The 25,124-nt window shown below is 45.1% G+C and overlaps 1 protein-coding gene and 1 long non-coding RNA gene across 8 annotated transcripts; one reads left to right on the top strand and one right to left on the bottom strand.

The window, feature by feature from the left end:
* Window positions 1-864: 864 nt before the first annotated feature.
* On the top strand, window positions 865-12,838 carry LOC125551660 (uncharacterized). Its single transcript, XM_048714936.2, has 3 exons — window positions 865-1,737; window positions 10,660-10,955; window positions 12,334-12,838. The coding sequence occupies exons 1-3, from the start codon at window positions 959-961 to the stop codon at window positions 12,675-12,677; spliced, it is 1,419 nt and encodes a 472-aa protein (XP_048570893.2). The 5' UTR covers window positions 865-958; the 3' UTR covers window positions 12,678-12,838.
* Window positions 12,839-13,172: 334 nt separating this feature from the next.
* On the bottom strand, window positions 13,173-17,105 carry LOC147975454 (uncharacterized). Of its 7 annotated transcripts, none has more exons than XR_015600801.1 (7): window positions 16,256-17,104; window positions 15,887-16,084; window positions 15,701-15,802; window positions 15,536-15,613; window positions 15,000-15,073; window positions 14,809-14,876; window positions 13,173-13,630 (listed from the first exon to the last, which is right to left on the bottom strand). It is a non-coding gene; the product is annotated as an uncharacterized LOC147975454 (long non-coding RNA). The 7 variants fall into 7 exon arrangements; XR_015600799.1 differs by having other exon boundaries at window positions 15,536-15,593; window positions 16,256-17,103; XR_015600800.1 differs by having other exon boundaries at window positions 15,536-15,949; window positions 16,026-16,084; window positions 16,256-17,105.
* Between the last annotated feature and the right edge of the window lie 8,019 nt (window positions 17,106-25,124).

Below are 25,124 nucleotides of genomic sequence, written 5' to 3'. Positions count from 1 at the left end.
CCTTAAACTTGCTAACGATACGGGCGAATACCCACTACAAATTTATCATTGAATGAAAAACTAAATATGACGATTAGAAAATTGTCGGTCAAGAGGCATGAATAGGAGATGAAAAGGAAATGAAAAGCTAAAACTTTTTGTGAAATTTGTATACATAGGGATCTAAATTCTTAATGTGCGTGCTTGCTCAACAAAGCTTACTAAAAATACACATATTTTCAGCATAGCATGGTTTTCAATGCAACTGTGATGCCAAATTTAAATGTATGTGTATATCTCATTGTAAACAACAAGCCACCGTTTTTTATTAAAGGGCTAAAATTTGTTACCATATTTGCTTGCCCACAACTAAATCAACCAAATAATGATTTGGGAGAGAAGACAACTCCTCTTTAATGGCAAGTGCGATTATTGATGATTGCTATTTCATGCTGATAGATTTTAATCATGTAATTTATAATCATTATAATAGAGAGAGTAATAAAGTAGCTCTGATCATTATAATAGTGAGAAATAAAATAGTTCATGAATTTGTTAGGATAATCAAGTTTTCTCCTCCTTTTATCTGGATGGATTCATCACCAAATATACTACTTGTAAACGATGCCTCTATTTTGCTAAGTGAATAAAAGAGAAGAAGTTCTGTCAAAAAAGAAAAACTAATAATGATTTTCCTTTCCATGTGTACATGAATTTAACGGGTCTTTGCATTATTTGGGACAACGGGTCATTTTTTTTTAAGCATGAGTATGAATCCTGATGAGTTGAGAATATTACTGTCCACCTAACCAACTCAACCATAGGTTGATTCGCTCGGGCACCGGGTCCTTAGTTTGTTAAACTTTCTGAAAAGAAAAGAGATTCGGTTTCCTCCTCTCTGTCCGATCCCCACTTTCTCCTGCAAATCCAATCCAATCCCATCCCGGCCGATACCCTAGCCAGAACAAAATCCTCCGCCATGAAAGCCGCCGCCAAGCCCAATCCTCCTCCGCTGCCATCGGCGGCGACTTCGACGCAGCCGTCGACCAAGGCGGCATCGTCCTCCTCCTCCGCCGCCGCCGATCCCAACCCCAAGCGCATCCTCCCCACCGCGGCCGACGCCGCGCACTCAACCCCCTCGCACCCTAATCCAAATCCCAACGGCGCGCCCAACCCACCCCCGCTCCTCCCGTCCCCGCACGTCGCCCACCTACAGCCCCTGCCCCCGCCGCGCCCGCTGCTCACCGTCGCGGCGGTGGAGGCCGCCATGGCATCCATTCCACCCCCGCCGCAGTATGGTCTCGAGTGCCTCGACCGCCGCACCGTCGCGCTCTCCGACGGCACGGTTCGCACCTACTTTGCGTTGCCCCTAGAGCCTCCACCGCAACTCCGCCAGCCGCCGATATTCCCTGCGCCCCACTTAGGCCCGCCCGGCCCGGGGCCTGGCCTTAACAGGTGGATTCCGCCACTGATGCACGCCGTACCTCCTCCCTGGCCGCCCCAGAAGCGCAAGCGGGAGGGTCAGAGCAATGGTGGCCCCCCCGTTGAGTCCTCGGGCCGCCAACACCAACAACATCAGAAACCAGAGGAGAGGCGTACTGCAAAGCAGGTCAAGGTCGAGACGTCAGAGCTGGATGCGAAAACACTCGAGAGCTCCTTTCTTAAGATGGTGAGGGTGATCAACGAAAACACGGAGGTGAAGAAGAATTACCGGGCCAATGGACAGATTTCCCAGCTGAGATGCGTTGTCTGTAATAGGTTTGTTCTTCAATGCAAAATCTTTGCCTGTTGATTTATTTTGCACATACTCTACCAACTGAGCATAATTAGCAGTTTAGTATAGATCAAATTTCTGCAAGCGATTGCAGTGGATACAGCTTTATTTGTTAGTATTTTGCTACCGCTAGTTCTAGGATATCTGTAGCTATCAATGCAATTTGTTCATTTTTTTTCGCGGGTGAATGCAATTTGTTCTTTAGCTGACAGAGGAAATCTTCTGATTGATGCCTCATGTTCTCTATTAACCCAGAACTGTTCTAGAAGGCAATCCTGTAGCATTAAAAAAGGCCTAGGTGCTAGGCGTCACCCTCTGTATCCCTGAGTTGTCGTGATGTGCCACTCCAGCTTGCATCTTATCGAGCATTGGTAGTTCTATAGTTGTCTAACATTCCTTGTATGAAACTGTTTTAGTTTAGCGTTAGTGTTAGCTATCCACAGCTCAAAACAGTTCTGTTTATTTATGTTTTTGGAGCTATAAAGCATGAAGCTCCACCAAATAGTTTATGCAGGGCATGCCTCTGGGTAAATTAGACATCATGGCTAAATCTGAGAATAGTTTTGGATTAACCGGGTGTATCGATTTGGTTTCTGCTGACGGGTTTGTTTGGTTCAGGTGTTAATAGGTTGACTCTGAAAGAGTTTGGTTCAGTTTGGTTTCTTATAGCAAATGGTTGGGTATGGTCAGTTATAGGCCTGAACAGGTCCAGCTCCAAAAAGTTTAGACCCGTAGTTCATGCCCGGTTGTTGACGTTGGTTCCGTTCGTAATTCTCTAGCCCATTCTTCTCAGCCCATCGGACTTCAATGGCTGCAGCTCGCCTTTGCGCATCGGCGCCGGAGTAGCTCCCTGGCCCCACCTTCGCAGGTATCGCGCACAGCTTGCCGGACTGACCTCCCGGCCACTACCGTCGAGCGTCGCTCACGTGCGGCTCTCTGGACCTGCCTCTGTGGCCGCTGCCGTCGAGCGCCGCTCGTGCGCAGCTCTCTGGACCTGCCTCTGTGGCCGCCACGCGCGGCTTGCCGGACTGGCCTCCACGTCAAGCGCCGCTCACGTGTGGCTCCTCGACCCCGCCTCGGCAGTCGCTGTCGTCGCCCCGCTCGTCAGACTGGCCTCCGCAGCCGCCCGCCGCCCAGATCAGCATTCGTCGTCTCTCCGCAGGCCCTCACCACAGCCGGCAGCCCAAACTCCCGAAACCACCTCGCAAACTCCAGAGCCGGAGTCCACTTCCCCCATGTAGGCAGCAAGAACGGCGTTCGCGAAGACGCCATTCCTGATGGAGCTTTCGTCGAACAGCCTGCAGGCATCCAGGAACCGGCCAGACCCGCCGTAGGACACGGCGAGCACGCAGGGCACAAAGACGCTGCTGAGCCACCCGGACCTCGCGGCGAGCAGGTGTAGGGGACCCGGTACGAGTCGAGCGGGCCACGTTGGGCGAGCGATCAGGGAGTTGAAGCAGAGGCTGGGTCTGCCATAGGACGATGGTTATTCTTACTACTCGAATGGTTTTCAAACCATTTCAGGAACTGGCTTCAACCACGGGTAAGCACTCAGTTTTAGTTCGATTTGGGTGGAAAGTCAAGTTGATTTGGTTTTGGTTGGGCTGACATAAATATACACTTGAGTTTAATTTGGTTTGGGTTGCCACGTTTATTCGAGCAGGTTTGGTTGAGGTATGGTTTAGTTCTCAAACTTTTCTCAGATTTAATCATGGCAAGGGCCATTTTGCCATTTGGCGATTTGCTTACTTTGCGGATACATGACTTGCTATCATATTTTTTCTCCTCCATGAGTTACATTATGGGTTGACTTCTTATGTAGAAAAGTTAATCGCTGTTGCGGTAGCATCAAGTTCGTCGTCGTCTATTGTTTTGTACAATATTGTTTATGAATGTAGTCCCACTAGTTGGTACCTCATATACTTTTGATAATATCTAGTGCTATAGATAGTAGATACCCATCTATGCAGAGGACCATATGAATGAAGAAACAAGGAACCTTGGTCACTCTTGGTTAACTTTCGTGGTTCCTAGAACTTGGCCTGAAACTTTGACCAAGTAGTTTATGCTGCCCACGTTTCCCCACTCTTAAATTTTTGGCAACAATTTGTTCATCATTTTTTTCTTTATATTTGAAAACAAAAGGCTTATCCTTAATTTTCTCTCACACGAGTTTGTTTGCAATGTTTAGTTTTCTACTTGTGGAAACAAATTTGTTACACGTCTTTGTGGTTCTTTATTCAGGTCTGGGCTCATATGCCTACGTTTTTTATTTTCTAACGTTGTTATGGTTGTCTGAATTTTGATGTCGAGTTGCAGTAGCAAGCAAAACTATTTTCCTAAAAGGGCAGAATCCCCGTTTTTTGTTTAAGCACTCGTTCTGTTTTCTCTTGTTCTTTACATTTCCCAACCTATGTTGTTCTTGAAATTTTAGCAACCTTTTGGCTCATACAAAATTGACCAGTTATATAGTTATATACATGTCCTATAAGCCAGTTATATGCTTGATTTTTTAAGACAATTTCATGCAATTTCCTTTTAAAGATGCCCGTATGGATATAATTTGATTACAGGGACTATATAGGTTTGCATGTGTTGAAGTGGAAAGAATAGCAACTGATGTTATTAGGAGGCCAAAGCCAACATATATATGTGTACAAGGGGATACCAAAAGACTAGAATACAAAAGGCCAAAAGACATCGTTAATATAACTCTAACACCCCCCCTCCCTCAAACTCATTGTGGATCCACAACACTGAGTTTGGAGAGGTGAAATCCATGTTGCGCTCTAGTCTGGGCCTTCATGAAAAAGTCTGCTAGCTGTAACTCAGAAGGCACATATTGAAGAGCAATAACATGATCCTGCACAGTAGCTCGCACATAAGAAGCATCAACACCAATATGCTTGGTGAGCTCATGCTTCACGGGATCCCGCGCAATACTGATAGCATCTGTATTGTCTGACAAGAGGATGGTAGGTGTAGTAACAGAAACACCAAAATCCTCCAGTAACAATTGTAACCAAGTCACCTCTGCCGTCGCAAGAGCCATAGCTTGTAACTCAGCCTCTGCGCTCGAACGGGAAATTGCAGTATGTGTCTTCGTCTTCCAGGCAATGAGAGAACCACCCAGAAAAACACAGTAAGCAGAAAGTGAACGGCGATCCGTAGGATCACTAGCCCACGTAGCACCCGAATAGGCATGGAGCTGTAACGAGCTAGAATGGGAGAAAAAGAGACGATGAGAGATAGTGCCACGAAGATATCGTAAAACACAAAGAAGGTGACTACAGTGAACTGAAGTAGGAGCAGAAACAAACTAACTTAGAATATAAACAGGATAAGAGATATCTGGACGAGTGACGGACAGATAGACAAGACTCCCAACAAGATGACGATAACGCGTCGGATCAGACAAGGGCTCACCATCAGAAGCGCGAAGATGAACATTGAGCTCCATAGGAGTCTCAATAGTGCGCTCATCACTAAGAGCCGCACGAGCAAGAAGATCCTGGATATACTTTTCCTGGGAAATAAAAAAGCCATCAAAGGTGGAGGAAACCTCAATCTCAAGAAAGTAATGAAGAGGACCAAGATCAGACATAAGGAACGTCTCATTAAGACGGTCCTTGACAAAGGCAATGTACTCAGAATCGTCGCCAGTGATGATCATGTCATCAACATATAGAAGAAGAAGAGTGCGGCCACGAGCAGAAATGTGGACAAATAACGTTGGATCATGATCACTAGGAGAAAAACCAGCTGCGGTGATCACAAAGGCAAAATGCTCAAACCAAGCACGAGAGGCTTGCTTAAGGCTATAGAGAGAGTGACGAAGACGACACACCATTCCATCAAGAACTGAATACCCAGGTGGTGGCTGCATATAAACCTCCTCACGCAACTCACCATTAAGAAAGGCATTCTTAACATCAAGCTGAGACGCAGACCAGTGGCGAACAGAGGCCACGGCGAGAAGCGTGCAGACAGTGGTCATATGGGCCACAGGAGCAAATGTCTCGTTGTAATCACGACCATGCTCATGTTGAAAGCCACGAGCCACAAGACGAGCTTTATAACGCTCAAGAGAACCATTAGAGCGGGTCTTAATCTTATAGACCCACTTGCAAGTGATGGGACGAACGCGAGGAGGAAGAGAAACCAGATCCCACGTGCGGTTGCGCTCAAGTGTGGCAATCTCCTCTGCCATCGCAAACTGCCATTCAGGATGAACAACATCACGATAAGAGGTAGGCTCAAGTACAATCGAAAGACCATATTGACTAGGAGAATAGTGATCAGGAGGAGGGCAACGTCGAGCCCGAAGACCATAAGTCGGCTGGGAAGATGAAGATGGCGCACCCGAAGTAGATGGCACATCAGTAGAATCATCCACAACACGTGGACGATGGGTATAATGAAAACGGAAGGTGGGACGATAAGGAACCACATGAGGTGATGGAGATGGGGAAGACATCGTTGATGAAGGTGGAGAGTCATGCGGCAAGGGAGGAGACGAAAGTGTAGGAGGAGGTGGCGGTGGATCTGCAGTAGTGGGATGAGGAGTAGGAATACGAGGCACAGAGGGACGTGTATCAGGAAACGTGAGAAAAGAGATCCTCATCTGAAATGGCCGAGGAGGATGGTCGTGGGTAGAATGGACGAGACTCATCAAAAGTCACATCCCGAGAAATACGCATCCGACGATCGACTGGATCCCAACACCGGTACTCCTTATGCTCATCACTATAGCCTAGAAAAACACACTTAACAGACTGAGCGGTTAGTTTGGTGCGTTCTCGGGGCGCAAGGAGAACATAGCAAACACAACGAACAACCGAAGCGCTGAATAATCAGGAGGACGATCAAAAAGACGCTCTAGAGGAATATGACCCTGCAGAGCATATGATGGTTGAATGTTTATGAGATATGTGGCCATGGAGACAACCTCAGCCCAAAAATGAGGTGGAAGAGAGGCGGCAATCATCATTGCACGAGCTGTCTCAAGAAGGTGACGATGTTTGTGCTCAGCCACACCATTCTGAGCGTGAGCACCAGGACATGAGAACTGAGCAATAGTACCTTGCTCGGCAAGAAAACCAAGCAACATTTTGGAGATAAATTCGCCCGCAGAATCAGCACGAAATACACGAATAGGTGTAGAGAACTGAGTGTGGATCATGGCAGCAAAACGCTTATAAATAGAGAGAACCTCACTACGAGAAGACATAAAGTAAAGCCAAGTGTAGCAAGAGAAATCATCTATAAAAATAATATAGTATTGATGACCCCCTTTGGAAGTGAAGGGAGCCGGACCCCATACACCGGAATGTACTAAATCAAAAGGGCGTTGAGACACCGACTCACTAGTAGGATAAGGTAACTGGACCTGTTTACCAAGCCTACAACCCTGACACTGTAAGGAGACATCTCCTGAGACAGGTCCCAAAAGACCATGACGAACTAAAGATGATAGTCGAGAACCACAAGGGTGACCAAGTCGATGATGCCACTGCTGGAAGGAGCTGGTAGTTGAAGCGACGAAGGCAGATGAATTGGCGAGTGTGGTAGCAGCAGAAGGCACATGAAGCCAGTCTAACTCCCAAAGGCCCTGAGAATCATGGCAGCGAGGGCCAGCCCCAACCAGGGCCTTCGTGTGATGATCCTGGATAGTGCAAGAATCAACATCAAGAATGACACGACAACCAGAATCAGTAAGCTGACTCGCGGAAAAAAGGTTCATGGTAAGACAAGGAACATGAGAAACATCTGGAACATAAAATGAAGAAGTGGAAAGAGTGCCTCGACTAGTAACAGGAAGAGGAGTACCATCGGGAGTATGAACATTAATAGGGAAATCGAGAGATCTAAGAGAGGACAAGACAGAAGAATCAGAAGACATATGAAATGAAGCTCCAGAATCCAGAACCCATGGGGATGTATCTGACTGTGTTGACAGTGGTCGCCCAGCACTAGAAGCACCAGTCACAGAGCCTGCAGTACCTGTCGAAGAACCTGAAGCAACAAGTAGACGCTTAAGCTTCACAATATCCTGCTCAGTAAAAGGGACCGTAGACGGCGTCGAGGAAGAAGCATGAGTCCCAGCAGACGAATTGCACTCCCTATTACGCATATCACACTTCTTGAAGCAATCAGACTCGGGGTGATCATTCCTGTTGCAGTAGCCGCAATGAGTACGAGGACGAGAGCTGCCCTCACGAGAGCGACCCTCACTACCAGAAGGAGTGGGCAGTAGTGGCGGAGCACTGGAGCGAGAAACCACTGGTGGCGCGGCAGCTCGAGTAGTGAGCACAGAGGAAACCCGAAGCAAACCAGCACCACGGAGGCGAGTCTCCTCAGCATGCAGCTCAGAAAGCACCTCAGAAATAGAAACACGGCCACGAGCAAACAACTGAGCACGTCGAGGCTCAAACTCCCCACGGAGGCGCGACAAGAACTCATACACTCGCTGAAATTCGAAGTCTGACCTCACAGTCTGGCAACACGGGCAAGTTCCACAAACAGCGGTGCAGAGGGAGTCAAGCTGGCGCCAGATAGCAGACTCTGAGTGTAGAACTCATCAATAGTGGAGTCTCCCTGCCGAAGAGCATGCTCCTGACAAACCACAGACAAATAGAGAGCATCACCAGAGGGCTGATAGCGCTGGTGAAGATGAGCCCACATCTCAAAGATAGTGCTGAGGCCCATAAACTCAGAAGCAAACTGAGGTAGGACACTGGAAGTGAGGACAGCCGCTGCACGAGCATCATCATCACACTACCCAGTGTAAGCAGCCAAATCATCACGATAAATGGAAAGGGCATTTGAATAATCCAAGATCTGTTGGTCATAAGCAGCAGCCGCGTCATCAGTAGCAACCCTGGCAACAACCCTATCAGCATCAGAAGCATCTGCGGCAAGAGCCGGTGCGGGTGGCGGTGGGGTAGGAGCCATAGGAGCAACTGGACGTGGAGGACAAGGTACCTCGCCGGAAAGAACACCCCTGAAACGAAGGCCACGCATGTGAATGCGCATAAAACCAACAAACTCAGCATAGTTACCCCATCAAATATCAGTGGGCAACGCGGGATGGCGACATAGCCAGATGACGTCGACGACATGGTGCTCCTTTCTCCTCTCTCTTCTTTTAATAGGAGGATACCAAGTCAACCGAAGCATCAGGAAGTAGTCACAACAACAGATCGCACGCACCCCAGTCGAGCACCTCGATGGAGGAAGCGGGCAGAGCGATATGATGGGCGGCAGCCAAAGAGACGACTGAACCACAAATCGCAGACCATCGAAACCAAACTGGCACACACGAGAGAACTTGAGGCCAGAAGAATAACCAGCGGTGGTTGGCAGGCCAGGAGAAGCCGGCGAGCAGCGGCGGTTGGCGGACCAGGAGAAGCCGGCAGCGAGCGGCGGCTGGCGGACCAGGAGAAGCCGCCGGCGGAGGGTATCCCGGGGCCGCGGATCAGGAGTGGCCGACAGAGAGAATCCCGGGACAGTGGGCCGGAAGGAGGCAACGGCCGGCGACGAAGATCCCTGGGCCGCTAGCGACGGCTGCCTGGAAGCAGACGCGGTCGACCTGGGCGACACAGAGACGACTGCAGCCGGCGGCCGATCTTGGAGTTGGAGGAGACGACGGGCCGGTAGGTGTGGAGGTCAAGCACCGAACGAAGCAGGGGATAGCCACCGCTCGATGGATGTGTGTAGAGGATAAAGATCAGGAAGGAAACCGATCTGGAGGTCGATCAGGGGGAGCAATCGATCAGCCACAGATCGAAAAAAATTAAGAAATCCAATTGCAGCATGAGTTGCAGCGTGCGGAAGGGACCTTAGACCAGGCTCGATACCATGTTGAAGTGGAAAGAATAGCAACTGATGTTATTAGGAGGCCAAAGCCAACATATATACGTGTACAAGGGGATACCAAAAGACTATAGAATACAAAAGGCCAAAAGGCATCGCTAATATAACTCTAACAGCATGCACTCCTAAATTGTTCATACAATACGAAGAATGCAGAGCTTCATGCTGCTCATCCTGAGTTTATGCAGCCTATGCTTCTCCACTCTTAATCAATGTTCAAAAAAGCGGAAAGCGTAAGCGATGCGGAAGGACACAGCTTAGAGCAATGGGCGCTTCAGCGTTTTCAAAATTGGCTGTTTTTGAATTATATGCACAGGAAAATAGGAAACATGGCACATAGGTAATTGAAATAGCATCTAAAGTGCAGTTCACACCATAGCAAATACACATGAGGTTCACACAGCAAGGAAATTAACAACTAAAGTGCAGTTCAGTTGAAATAGACATTGTCTAATAGAGATCATGTTGCCAGAGTTTGGCCAGAATCTGAAGGAAATAGTTCCGAAACAGACCCTAATAATAAGATAAATGGCATATGCTATTAGTGCGTAAGCAGCCAAGCAGAAGTAGTTCAAAAACAGCCAAATTTTGGCCAAAATTTTAAAAAAGCGCTCAATCTACCACTTAGGGCCAAAGCGAAGCATTTTGCCATCACCCAGCGCTTAAGCGTACTTAAGTGTCGCTTAAAAACGCTTTCTTGAACACTGCTCTGAATTTCGTGGCAATGATTTGTTTTTCCTTCTTTTTACTTATATTTGAAAACAAAAGACTTATCCAGTTGTCCTTCATTTTCTTTACATGAGTTTGTTTGCGATCTTTAATTTCCTTGTTTCAGCATTCTTTCTGTTTTCTTTTGTTTTTACATTTCTCAACCTGTATTGTTCTTGAAATGTCAGCAACTTTTTGGCCCACGAAATTGACTAATTATATACTTCTATGTATGTTTTATTAGACAGTTATATGCATGGTTTTTGAAGACAATGTCATGCGATTTATTTTTGAAGATGCCTGTATGCATAATTTGGTTACAGGGACTCGATGGACTTGCATGCACTCCTCAATCATTCATACAATACGAGGAATCCAGAGCTTCGTGCAGATCATCTTGGGTTGCACAAAGCTATATGTGTTCTTATGGGTTGGAACTACTCCATAGATCCTGTAAACAGAAAGGCTTACCAAACATTATCTACTGCTGATGCTGAAGCCAATCAAGGAGATCATATTTTATGGCCACCAACAATCATAGTTGAGAACACATACAAGTCAAATAACGACGGGCAAAAGGATGTCATGACTAATAAAGAGATGGATGGCAAGCTCAGAGGTACTCATCAAATACTTGCTCTGTCACTGTGACTTTGGCAGTTCAAATTGATTACTTTGTTAATGAGCAGATTGTGATGTTTAGCCTCTTCGTGTTTGTTTGAAGGAGTGTGACAAATCAATTGCTTGGACCAAAGCGAAAGCTTTATAAAACCATTTTCCTTGATAAGACTTAGCCCTGCCAGAAGATAATCTTCGAGGGTCACTTATAAAATTTTGAAAACTATACTGGCACGTTTTTTAAATGACCAATACAACTTTTCTCTTGGAAGGATTAATCACACCATTTGGTCTCTGGAAATTGCATTAGATGGTTTTCTCACCCCTTATGTTTTTCACCCTCCCTTGAGGAAATTTCCGTGAAGAGTAGGCTTGCTACCCTTATGCTTCAGCTGAAAATGTTTTTGGTCTACCTGACTTATTCGAGCTCCCTTGTCCATGTTTTATTACACCTTATGTCAGCTGGCTTATCATTTCTAATTTGCCCATGACATGGTTGACAGTATTTTGTCAGCTAAAAAGTTTATTTACTTTCCAACAATGTAGTCATTTGCCTGTCTTATATATTGGCTAATGCAGTGTGGTTTCAAAGAGTTGGATTGCATCTTAACGTTTCATGGTCTGTTACCCGTCAGTGTGACCTTGGAATTATTTGGATAGATAGGGGGTTTAGGCCTGCCCGATCCCTTGTGGTGGGAAGTTAAGTTGATGTAACATGAGTGCTCATTCAAGGGATTGGATTGTACCCTGTCTGTCAAAATAAGCCCTTAGTGTGGGTTTCCCTGTAGTTTTAATCTCAAATGTGCATATACCATATAGTGAGGTTGGTTCTAAAATATGTATATACAAAGTGTGTTAATATTGGCAAGTTATACTGCAGTTGTTACAGCATGGAGCTTAGAATCTTATATAATTTTGGCCTGGCTAATAATATGGGGTGTGCCCTCTATCTATGCGTGCTCTTTGATGGAAGCAGGTTAAGTAACAGAGAGCGTCGGTTGGGTGGTAGAGAACCACAGCATCAATGATGTTTTCTTGCTTAAATGTCATTTAGTCAGGCAAACCCAGCCACGTCCGCACTAATCCTGTTTTAGGGCGTTGTGCAGATTCTCCATGAGGGGGTTAAGCGAACACACAAATTGTTTGGTGGTCAAGTGAGCGTGACCAATAGAATAATAGATTGGGGGATTGAAGTGTAGTTTCTCCTAGTACAACTTTCAGTTAGTTGAGCCTTTTTCTCTGCTTCAAATATTGTGCATCTTAGCAGTTTGCTCATACCCAGTTAACATTCGATTCAATTGTCTCTGCTGCATTTAGTTTGTTTTAAAATTCATTACGAGTCCCAGGCACTAATCCATGAATATCTATTTGTTGTCCAGAAATGGGGTTCGCCGGTGTGAGTGTGAAGCCACTAGTGGGCAAGGATGGAGCCATGCTAGTGACATTCGCAAGCAACCTGGCTGGTCTGAAGGAAGCTGCGCGGCTTGCTGAGCTCTTGGAGACTGAAGGCCATGGACGAGCGCAGTGGGTCCACGCCCGGGGCCTCACCCCGTCTTTTGTTGGGGGCAGTAACCCCATGTTTGTCAAGGTGGATGAGACGGGCCAACCGACATGGGTCCTCTATGGCTATTTGGCCACGGCATGGGACTTGGACACGCTTGACGCGGAGTCGAGGCAAAATGTTGTAATAAAGAGCAGGAAAGAGTTCGATTTATCTGAGTAGGACCCACCCTGTTACAAGTGTGTATTTTATAAGTTATAAAACGGACTAGTTTGTCGACAGCGACAGCCACATTTCACAAGTTTATCTGACTATGATGCAGGTCTCATCCTTGTTAGTCATTTCATCGACTCATTGGTTTTAATGTGAAATCCTTTTTGATATGGTTGCTCAAGTGTTGCCTCCTTGACATGAACTAGTGGTTGGGGCGTGCCATTGGCACGCTTTCTGAGCGTTCATGTGCGTACTTTGGTCCAGGTTAAGCGGACCAGGTTAATCTTTGATGACATTTATATACAGCCAAAGTGATTTGACTACAAATGAATATGCAAAGATTGACTACAGATGAATATGCAAATCTTTGCTGACTTTAACCTCCCGATTTGTTCCATAATTTATTATAAACCTGCTATTATGAGGACATGTGCTTCTTTGCCGTCATGTGCGCACCAGTCTTGTCAATACAAGTGCAGTAGGAAAGTGTTGAGTCGTCAGGCATAGCAAGGTAATAGGTCTATATTAACAGATAGTGGCAGTCTTACAAGGTCGATGATATAGCACACCCTGCAAACCGACAATTACACTTCATGGAAACACAATTCAATCATGTTCATAGGTGTGTCCATGGAAAAAAAGATGGTCATGTTGAATACTAAATGACATGAGTTCATTCTGCATGAAATGAATACTAAATAAAATGAATTCTTAAGTGTGTCCAGAAAAGCATTTTCACATCTTTGACAATTCGAAATGAGTTCATTGTAGCCACTGGGGCGGGCCTGTTGGGCCTCTTCAAACTTCCCATATCCCAGGATTCAGGACCATTGAGCTTTTTGGTTGTTGATATAATTATATACCAAAATAATTTACAGTGAACTAATGAATAAGTGGTGTACATATGTAATCTTGACATCACAACCTAATGAAAAAATAAATCAGTGCGATGATATATGAACCTGAAAAAAAAAGAACAAAAGGTCAGGACATACATGTATGTGTTAATTCGTATACATCAAACTTTCACTGGTTAGATATATTATGAAGCAATTCATATCAACAAATGGACCTCCAAACCAAAAGAGGAACTTCTTCATGATGCGAGTGAATATACTTGACTATATCTACCAAAATCCAAATGGACGAGTTGGGTAAGAGCTCTGGTATAAAGTAGAAATCCATGATTTTGACTCCATTTTCCATATGCTATCTTTTGGACGAGTCTGGTTATATATACATGAATCAGGAAAACTTGTGTCTATATATGTATGTCAACTTTACATTAAACCAAACATGCCCCCTAGCAATTTCAGAACTCCTTTCTAACTACAAAGTTCATCTAGACATAACACAAAACGTTGAATACTTCATCATTGCCATTTGATGTAGATGATTGCAAACTAAGTGGGGAGTTGCAAACCAAACTATTGTGTTCATTTGATTTTGAAACCTGTTCGTAAATGTACATATCTTGAAAAAACAAAAACAAATGCACTAATAAGAGTGGTACTTTGCTGGTGAAAAATAAACAGAAGACTACTCATGTGCATCATATCCCACAATTAATTTATGATGCTAGCGGAGCTGTAAGAAAACAGCTGGATATGCAGAGGGTACAAGCACAACATGGCTTGGACATGTCGTGGCCTAATCTACCTTAGCTAGTAGCAATGGTGCTGCACGGTGTTAAGTGCAAACTTCTTCTGAATGGCCTTGCTTATTCAGTGTTTTTAATTATTGTGCAGACTTTAATCCTAATTTAACGGACCTCATCTGGCTCTCAAATGAAATGTACTACAGCTCAAAGAGCAGCAGCTTTCTTTGCTTCAGCCTTTCGCCCTAACAAATAAAGTGCCCATTCAATGTGCAGGCTGCAGTTTCAAGTAATCACAAGGCAAAACAAGCACAAGAGAGTAGCCTGAACCCTGCAAGCCAAATTGTATTCCTCACATCTGAACCCACAGTGTCTTGAACAATGTTCGGCATCACCAGTGCAGACGTATCGTATCAAACAGATCGTCCAAATTCTAAACATTAACAAGTTCAGTTTTCGTTGCTCCCATCGAATATACGGCCTTAATACCGACATAGTTGCATAAAGTAAGAAACACAGAGATATGAAAGCAATATATCTTGCCTTTGAGGTTGTTGTTGACGCCTCCGTCATCCCCAAGATCCTCCTTCGACGTTCCGCTCGCTTAAGCTCTAAAAACAACACGCACCATAGTACACAGAGAAAACACAACATTAAGCAGTCAGCAGTCCATAACTACCATATACACATCGAATCTGATCCGACGAAGCAAGAAAGATTCAAAATCTACTCACTGTGTCGTGATTGTCCTGGTTGATCAGGAGTCCAGGAAGGCTTCCCCGAGCTGGCTTTGGCACATGAGCGAATCCTGAAGTAGAGAAACACCAGAAGAAACAGATCATCACCATGCCAATAAAAAATGAGAGGTCTAGTGAAGATCAAAGAAACACCACAACAACCTAATCGACTATATCTCTTCTTTAATAATTTCTTTTCTTCTTTGTAATTCTAATTAGTCAACATGGCAGAAGGATTTATCCCTCTTTAATTTTACATTAATATCTAAATTTACGGTGTGGCATATATGTTAATACCCCCAGCCTAAAATCTGAGAAGAGCAAAAACAAAAAAACTGAGAAAGTTCCCTTGGTTATTCTAAGTTTCCGTTGAACTGGCGAAATCATCTGTAGGTAGTTCAAGTTTTACGCCGCATACAAGAACTGAACATCCTCGGACACCTCACAAATGTAGGACAAGTCAGGCAAGCGACAATATATTGAGGGTGAAAAAAATGCTTATCGATTCATGAGTTGAGAAACCAATCATATACCTTCATATTTAGCAACGCAATTATCCAAGAAAGATGTTAAGCCTGGGGAGCTCTTCAACTGAATGAAAAACAACAAGTCTACATATCAATTAACAGAAGAGACAGTTTGTTAGGAAATCCAGCAGTAAACAAAAAAACACGCTGCTAATTCTTAATATCATAAACCTGTAAGATTGTACACACGAAGTCATGTCCGTAATTATTACGCCAAATCAGTATACCGCCGCCATAGTACTACACCGTCTAATTACCTATACAATTAACAGACTAAAGAAAACCATTTCAACATGAATTAGACGAACCATACAGAACTAATTAAGGGATATTTAAGGTGTAAATGCAGGTACATACCTCTGCTTATAGAAGTCTCTATTACAGTACTCTCTTTCACAGCTTGATTACAGATCTAAGCTTCTATATATTAACAAGTATATTTCTTCAAGTCAGAGGCAGAAAAATGAGAACACTCATTCAGTTACCATTTTCTAACCTTTACATCCTCATTCCTCTTCCACGAAAAGCATGCTAACTGAATAATATTAGTACTCCCTGTCATAAGAATGATATTAGTTAGATACCAAGCAATGCCAGGTTGCTGGATTAGTTCAAGGGATACTTTAGACAGCCAAAATAACAATAGCACGCACGCATCAGATTCCTCACTGTTTTTGCGTGGCTGACTGACTGTAGAGAAGGTTATGGAGGATTGTGTGATCTCACCTGAGAGGACCTCCATTTGTTGCCGTGCGCGACGAAGAGGGGTGCGGAAGGAGGCGGCTGTGTGTGACGAAGATGTTGCCGGGGATGGAGGCGGCAGCGTTGACCAGAAGCGAGGGGGGGGGGGGGGGGGGGGGGGGGGGGGGGGGAGATGCGATGGTCGGTGATGCTCTCCCATCTGCCGCTGCAGCTCCCTCTCCTCGTTCCTCTCTTTCTCCCTCCTCTCCTTCCTTCTCTCTCCTGAAGGGACCAGTCCATTAAGCTGGATCAAATCGAGCGCCCCGCCGTAGCCCTTGGCCTGCAGGTCGCCGCCGCTACTGGAGACGCCCGCCACCGTGCCCGCAAGCCTCTCATCCGGCGGGATCCCCTACTCCTCCCCCATCGAGAGGACCAGACGATGACTGACGAGGGAGGAGGGAGTGGTGCGAGCGACGCCCGCTTGCCACCTCGACGAATCCAGATTCATGGTGATGAGAGAGGTGGCGTGGAGACGAAGACATGGACGTGGGACTCGATCCTTTGTGTGGCAGCGGCTAGCGTCGCGGTCGATGGCGCCCCTGCTGCCCACCTCCATGGATCCATATTGAGAAGAGAAAGGGGAAGGAGATAGGTCACATAGAGGGGGAGGGGGGCTGGGATGGGGAGATGAGGTGGCGGCGTGTTGGGGTCGAGGGCTCGGGACGGGAGATGAAGCACGAGCGCCGGTGAGGCTGGCGGCGGCGGCGGAGAGAAGAGAACGAAGGCCGTGAGCCAGAGGTGCGAGGGGTGCGTTGTTTCTGTCCTCCCTTGACACAGTAAAACGCGACAGTAAAAACCTGCGGATGTGGCACTCGTGAGCGGGCTCCCATGCCGCGACTGTCTTCAATACGCCCAACCCAAAGGCTACATGTGATAACTTTAGTTTCTATTTTTTTTTGCATATAAAGCATTTCCAATGTTGACTTGCATTAAGGGGTTGCGGAAAAAGATTCTACTCCCTCCGTTCCTAAATATTTGTCTTTCTAGACATTTCAAATGACTACTACATACGGATGTATGTAGACATATTTTAGAGTGTAGATTCACTCGTTTTGCTCCGTATGCAGTCACTTGTTGAAATGCCTAGAAAGACAAGTATTTAGAAATGGAGGGAGTAGCATTTACTGAAAGTTTAGAGATTACAATTTCGTCTAACAATATTCAACGACCTCTTGTAGGCTGAACAACAGTTTGGCAATGAAAACTATTAAAATTAGCCATAACATGACTCCCTATTATAGCTCCTATGAATATGAGTAATGCAAGAATCACATCCCTATATACTGTTTTTGATCTCTCTAATCATGTGTAAGGTCTTATATGCGGTACTATTCTCAACATAGACCATTCGATCTGTATATATATCAATATAAAAAGACTCAAAAAGGCAGATCCAATTAATCTTAACCATCAAATCATGTCAATCCAACGACCTAGATTGCTTCTATATCGAGCGATCACCATGTTTAGCGTGCAGTTAATTTCATACCAAATATAATGTTAATCACATAATAACACGCAAACAATATCCTACTTAATATCCGCATGCACTTAATATACTTCCAAATTAACGTGCATTGCACGTACACATTGACTAGTATAGAATAGAAGCGCATATAGTACAACTATAACATAGACTTTCATATCATATACATGCACGGTCATATGCCGCAGACTTTACAAATTAAATATAACAACAATATCACTATAGAAAATGCAACAATATAGATATGAATATGGCATACAAATGACAGGATCTAAATTTATTACAATTGGAGACCACTTGGTCCAACATTACATTAACACAAATTTAAGATAACAAAAGCCTGAGTACAAACAAAATCCACATTTGCCTAAGAGGCTAGAATGTAAAACAGACAATCCCTTCCTTGGGTTCCAGGTTGCCATTCAGAATCCACTAATCTACTCGTCGATGTCGTCGAACTCAAATAATAGCGCCCAAACTCCGCATCCCAATTGTAGAACTCTGCAAGTTTGTTAATTGTGCCAAGGGTGAGTACAAATGTACTCAACAAGTCTCATTACCAGTGGTACGAGCACTAACAATACAATTAGTATAGAATAGAAGCGCATATAGTACAACTGTAACATAGACTTTCATATCATATACATGCACAGTCATATGCCGCGGACTTTACAAATTAAATATCACAACAATATCACTATAGAAAATGCAATAATATAGATATGAATATGGCATACAAGTGACAAGATCTAAATTCATTACAATTAGAGACCACTTGGTCCAACATTACATTAACACAAACTTAAGATAACAAAAGCCCGAGTACAAACAAAATTCACATTTGCCTAAGAGGCTAGAATATAAAGCAGACAATCCCTTCCTTGGGTTTCAAGTTGTCATTCAGAATCCACTAATCTATTCGTTGATGTCGTCGAACTCAAATAATAGTGCCCAAACTCCGCATCCCAATTGTAGAACTCTGCAAGTTTGTTAGTTGTGCCAAGGGTGAGTACAAATGTACTCAAGAAGTCTCATTACCAGTGGTACGAGCACTAACAATACAATTAGTATAGAATAGAAGCACATATAGTACAACTGTAACATAGACTTTCATATCATATACATGCATAGTCATATGCCGCAGACTTTACAAATTAAATATCACAACAATATCACTATAGAAAATGCAACAATATAGATATGAATATGGCATACAAGTGACAAGGTCTAAATTTATTACAATTAGAGACCACTTGGTACAATATTACATTAACACAAACTTAAGATAACAAAAGGCTGAGTACAAACAAAATCCACATTTGCCTAAGAGGCTAGAATGTAAAGCAGACAATCCCTTCCTTGGGTTCCAGGTTGCCATTAAGAATCCACTAATCTACTCGTCAATGTCGTCGAACTCAAATAATAGCGCCCAAACTCCGCATCCCAATTGTAGAACTCTGCAAGTTTGTTAGTTGTGCCAAGAGTGAGTACAAATATACTCAACAAGCCTCATTACCAGTGGCACGAGCACTAACAATACAATTAAGTATGGAGGGAATAAGCGGTGAATCTACATGCACTAAGCATCATATACTAGAACTTACGTCCATAGGATATAAGATAGAGAGTGTAATCCAAAGCAAGATATCTCTTATACCAATCACCCTATTCACTTGTCTATGCAAACATAACACTACCTTAGTCCCTCGTTCACTTACCACAATGAAGTGAAGAGACATTCAAGGAACTCACGCGTTGGTTAGTTTTAATTATTAGGTTGAAGTTGCTTCACAAACTGTTATCAAGCTCCAAGTCGTCCATAACCGCGAACATGCCTTTTCAGGCTTTGGCGGGACCTCGAGGTCACGGAGAAGAAGCTGGCGCAGCAGATGACCGCGGCCCAGGAGGGTGAAAAGAGGGTCGTCCAACTATAAAGGGAGAGCAATGAGGTGACCTCCCAGCTGCTAAGGCACATCAGAACTACCGTAACCTGGAGGCTGCTGCAAAAGGTATGGCTCATGAGATCTGTCTTGTTTGTCCGTTTTGTGTCTTTAGGAGCCGCTATCTTGATGCGTGCCTCTTTGTGCTTTCAGCTCCTCTTCCGGAGATTCAGAATGATGACATGGAGCCCACTCCGGGAGGTCGCGGCGGTGGCTGAGAAGATGAAAAACACACTCGAGGTTGCCATGGGCACTCTCTTCCGTGGCGACCCTAGGCTGACAACTAACATCGAGACTATCCTGACCTTGCTCGGGAAGTCCTGTGAGCCGTTGGAGGGCTGGATTTACTCTGCGTCCTTGAAAGGAGCCCGCCAGGTTCTTGCTTGCGTGAGGGCGCACCACCCCAACATGAATCTATGGCCCTTGGTGCGAGTCCCTCCTGGAGGTCGCAATCCGCAATAGTTTTTGGATGAAATCACCGAGGAAGCCGAGTATGCTACAGGAGTTTGTCCCCTACAAAACATTGTTAAGCGGGTGCCCAAGTCTGATAGTCCTGCAAATTAAAGTTTTGCATTGGAGACTGTAATGTACTTGCTGATTAGTACTAATTTTTTGTTTGTTTGGTTTGGACATGTCATTGCTTGTGTCGTGCGACATCTTTTATATCCGATGTGAGAACGCTGTTGTTCAACCAATTAACTTGTGTGCTAGCGTTCGTTATCTGGAACCGGGGCCCCTTAGGAGCTCGACATGCTTTCCTGTGCGCTCTTGAGCAGACTTGACAACGAGTTTTGCGTCGGTCCTCAACATTTGTTAAGACCATGTGTCGCAACTCAAGCAACAAGGTAGACCATAAGCCTTTGACGTCCTATGTATTGGACGACTGAGGTTGGTGTACTGCGAATGCAACCCCCGGTACTTGTATTTGTAGGGTTACTGGCCCCTATACATACCTCGGGGAGATCCAAAAAACGATGCAGGCCCCGAGTCTCGAAAACAGGGAGGTCTCTTGAACCAAGCCACACATATTTCTTGGGGAGGTTCGGTAACGACCCGACACCGACGCTTCAGACGCCTTCCATGTATTCCGAGTTTCGTCGTGTGATTTGTTTTGCTTGTTGCATTCATCATGACATCATTTGCATTGCATCATGTCATCATGCCACTAAATCTTTGTAACTCAAATAAATAAATTGCATGGATCTTTGATCCATTTAAATTGAGGGAAATGCACATGGTGATTTTTCTTTAAAACATATTGAAAGTCTCCTACTATTATTAGGGAGCTATATTAAAATATTCCATTAACTTTGGAATCACCATAACACACTTGCAATTTAATTCTCATGCCTTTTTGCTTCATGTTTGTTCTCCAAACTTTCCCTATAATTCTTTCTCCATTTATCGAGGCTCATCCTAAATTCTCAACATTTTTTGGGCACTTCTAAATCCCTAGTTCAAACCCATTTGAATTAATTCAAATGGGGTGGAATTCAACTCCATGCCCATGCTCACTTTCTATTTTTCTTGGATAAAGCTTATTTTTACGAGTCTAGGAAAATTGTCCTCGTGCTCAAATTCCTTTCCCTAACCCCTCTTCCCTTTCCTTCTCTCTAATGCTTTTCTGTTAAAGAAAATTAGAGGGAGAGAGAAGAGAGCCAGCCCAAATGGGCCTCCCAGCTACCACACGGCGCCGGCCCATCTGCGCCTAGGCCCAGCCGCGCCCCTGCTTAACCCTAGCCTCTCCCCTACTCGATCCCCATCTTCCTCGCAGCCTCTCTTCCTCCCCTCGTGCCCCATCGTGCACCGCCACCTCGTGCCCGATCCCCTCTCAGCCTCCCGCGTGCCTCCCTCTACTGCACTGCGTCGCCGGACCGCCGCTGCCTCCCCGCCTCTAGCGAGGGGCGCTGCCCTGCACCATCTCATGGATAGCACATCCCTGTCGACCCGCCTCCTCCTCGCGTCTCCGGCTTCGTCCCCGACCCGCGTCCACCACCAGCACCATGCACCATGCACCAGCAACCTCTCGCCTTGCAGCCCGACCTCCTGTCCCACACCACCGTTCTCGCGACATCGGCCTCCCCTTCGGCCTATGTTGTCGCACCTCCGCGGTTCACGGTTGCCCTCTGCCTCGAATCCGAGCTCGAGCCCTGCCGGACGCTGCCATGGACAGCCACCTCGCCTGCCTCCTCCCATCGGCCCTCTCTGCCTTATACTGATCTGCCATCTCCGGCCTCTGCGTTGACCGACCGCGACGTCCCCGAGCAGGAGCTCCGCTGCTGTGTCTCTTTGTCGTTTCGTGAGCACATGTATCACTGTCGCGAAGTTCATCTACGGTGACCATACGGACCACCAAGATCGACTACGATCCATCAAGACCATCATGTTGCACGCCAACATGAGTAGGACAACGGACGGCTACCTCTAGATGGATTTCGTCAAGTTCAACGATCGAGCCAAGTACCTCTACCGATGACTTGAACGTCTATGAACCGTGTACAACTACCGTCGCCCTGAAAACGTTGGATTCATCAAGGTAACTCTCCAAACGAACGTGTACCACTACTTCCACTACCGTTGCGAGAACGTCTACGTCCCTCAACAAACTTGATCCGTTCCAAAAATTGCACGCTTCGAAGGTATAACCCCGAGACGACCGTCCGTGGACCGAATGCATGTGTTGTATGAGATGCTCGTGTTTGCACTGTGTCCGAGTTGTCATTGCACGTTCCTCCTCGTTTGCCATGCCGTCGACCCGTGGGAACCCAGTAACCGGGATCACCCACCATATCTAGCATGTTCCGCACATCTCATACTTGTTCCTTTGCACCGATATCTCAATGAGTTGTCGGATTATGGAAATGTTGCCGTGGCACCATTTCCATTGTTGTTTTCATGGCACCCCTTCCGTTCCGCCATTGTGACCAAATGCTTCATAACATGCTCATGTCAACTTTTTCAAAAAAAATCGCATAAAACTTGTGCATGTCATCGCATCATGATAACAACATTTAAAAAGCTTAAAATTGTTGTTTGCATTAAATTGCTAAATATGCATATGGGGATTTTCTGGAATTATTGTTGTTGTTTCCAGCCTCATTTAAAATACCTAAATGTGTAGTTTACTTATGTTTCACCTCTTGCCATGTTAACCAGCATTTAATCTTGTCTTGTTCATAAACAAGAGCGAACTAAATACATGAATGTGGTGTTTTGTCAATATGCAACTCGTTGCATATTGAGCTCCACTTAACTTGTAGTATTGTTTCTGCACTTTGCCATGCCATGATTCATTAAACCGGACATGCATCATACTTGATTGTACATCATGCCATGTTTATGTGACGGTTGTTTACCATGTTGTTTGCTTCTTTCTGGTTGTGCTTCTTCTCGATAGTTCTTGTTTCGTTGCAATCGTGAGGATTCGTTCGACTACTTCATGGATTCGATCTTCTTCCTAGTGGGATTTCAGACAAGATGACCTTCACCTTGGCTCTCACTACTATCTTTGCTCTGCTAGTTGTCTTGATTCTATCCCTATGTCGCACTACCTACCACTTGTTTATCAAGCCTCCCAAATTGCTATGATAGCCTCTAACATTTTTTCCACCATCCTAGCAAACTGTTGTTTGGCTACGTTACCGCTTTGCTCAGCCCCTCTTATAGCGTTGCTAGTTGCAAGTGCAGTTGCAGGTTGTTCCATGTTGGGACATGGATATCATGGGTATCACAATATCTCTTATTTAATTAATGCACGTATATACTTGGTAAAGGATGGAAGGCTCGGCCTTTTGCCTGGTGTTTTGTTCCACTCTTGCCGCCTTAGTTTCCGTCATACCGGTGTTATGTTCCTTGATTTTGCGTCGCTAATGCGGTGAGGGTTTATGGGCCCCTCTTGATAGTTCGCTTTGAATAAAACTCTTCTAGTAAGGCCCGACCTTGGTTTTACCATTTGCCTAATAATAACTAAAACTTGCATAGGGACCAGCTAGCACCCGAGGACTCTTAATCAACCCCCGGGCCAGTGCTCCTCATGAGTGTTGGTCCAAACCTGTCAACCGCCAGTGACCGCCATGGGAAACTCTGGATTTGGCCTACCAGAAGTTTGGACAATCCGATCGTGGCCTGAGACGAGATACGCGCGGCTACTATCAGGGTGTCGGCATGTCAGGAGGATTTGCTGGACTTGTTTTACCATTGTCGAAATGTCTTGTGCATCGGGATTTCGAGTCTGATCGGAGGGTCCCGAGATGGAGGATTGTCTCTGCGGATCGTGAGCTTGTCATGGGCTAAGTTGGGACACCCCTGCAGGGTTTAAACTTTCAAGAGCCGTGCCCGCGGTTATGTGGCAGATGGGAATTTGTTAATATCCGGTTAGTGGACTTGAACTAAACTCAATTAAAATATACCAACCGCATGCGTAATCGTGCCCGTCTCTTTTCGAGTGAGTTCGAGAAGAGAACATGGTGGGGTTATGTTTGAATGTAAGTAGTTCAGGATCACTTTTTGATCATTACTAATTGGCGACCATTTGCATAGTTTCTCATCTTACTCTTGTACTCATAAGTTAGCCACCATACATTGCTTAGTCGCTTGCTACAACCTCACCACTTATCCATTCCATACCCATTAAGCTTGGCTAGTTTTGATACCCATGGTAATGGGATTGCTGAGTCCTCGTGGCTCACAGATTACTATAACAACAGTTGCAGGTATAGGTAATGTGATGGTCTGACGCGAGTGCGATGCTTGCTTGTTTGGAGTTCTCCTTCTTCGATCAAGGGATAGGTTCCGGGTAGGGGAGCTTGGGATTAGTAGGGTGGATGTCGTTCTTCTTTTTTGTTTGATTTCATCCGTAGTCAGATCCTGCTTTTCTGTATGATGATTGCTATGTATTGATGAACTGTTCTATTCATATTGTAGCTTGTGGCGAGTGTATGCCTTTATCTTGTATTCTCATCTATTCAGTACATGGTATGTTGTAATGATATCCACCTTGCTATGCGCTTGAAATGCGGTTGTGCCCCAATCATGAATTCATCACGTGATTGGGATAGAATCGCATCTTGGGCGCTACAGGTTTAGTACTAAATGCTTTGTGTACTCCATTTAGCAATCATATGATTTATAGAAATAGAAGTCTTTGTGGGACAAATCACTTTTTGTTTGATCAAGCTAATATGATTATTCCACAAAGTCTTTCACGGATAAGGGGTCTAGGTACCTCCAAGGGATGCCATTGACGAATCAACCATAGAGGCATTTGCGACAATTAAGTGTTTACCCCATGGACGCGGCCTCTCTAAGGCTTCTTGATACATCCATTTTGCATCATGCTTTTATATTGATATTTATTGCATTATGGGATGTTATTACACATTATGTCACAATACTTATGCCTATTCTCTCTTATTTTACAAGGTTTACA

The sequence above is a fragment of the Triticum urartu genome, chromosome 4A, assembly GCF_056163025.1.
Source record: "Triticum urartu cultivar PI428250 chromosome 4A, HENAU_Tu73, whole genome shotgun sequence".
NCBI lineage: Eukaryota > Viridiplantae > Streptophyta > Magnoliopsida > Poales > Poaceae > Triticum > Triticum urartu.
The sequence above is the reverse complement of the archived record's forward strand: the minus strand, read 5'-3'. Positions and strand labels throughout refer to the sequence as shown.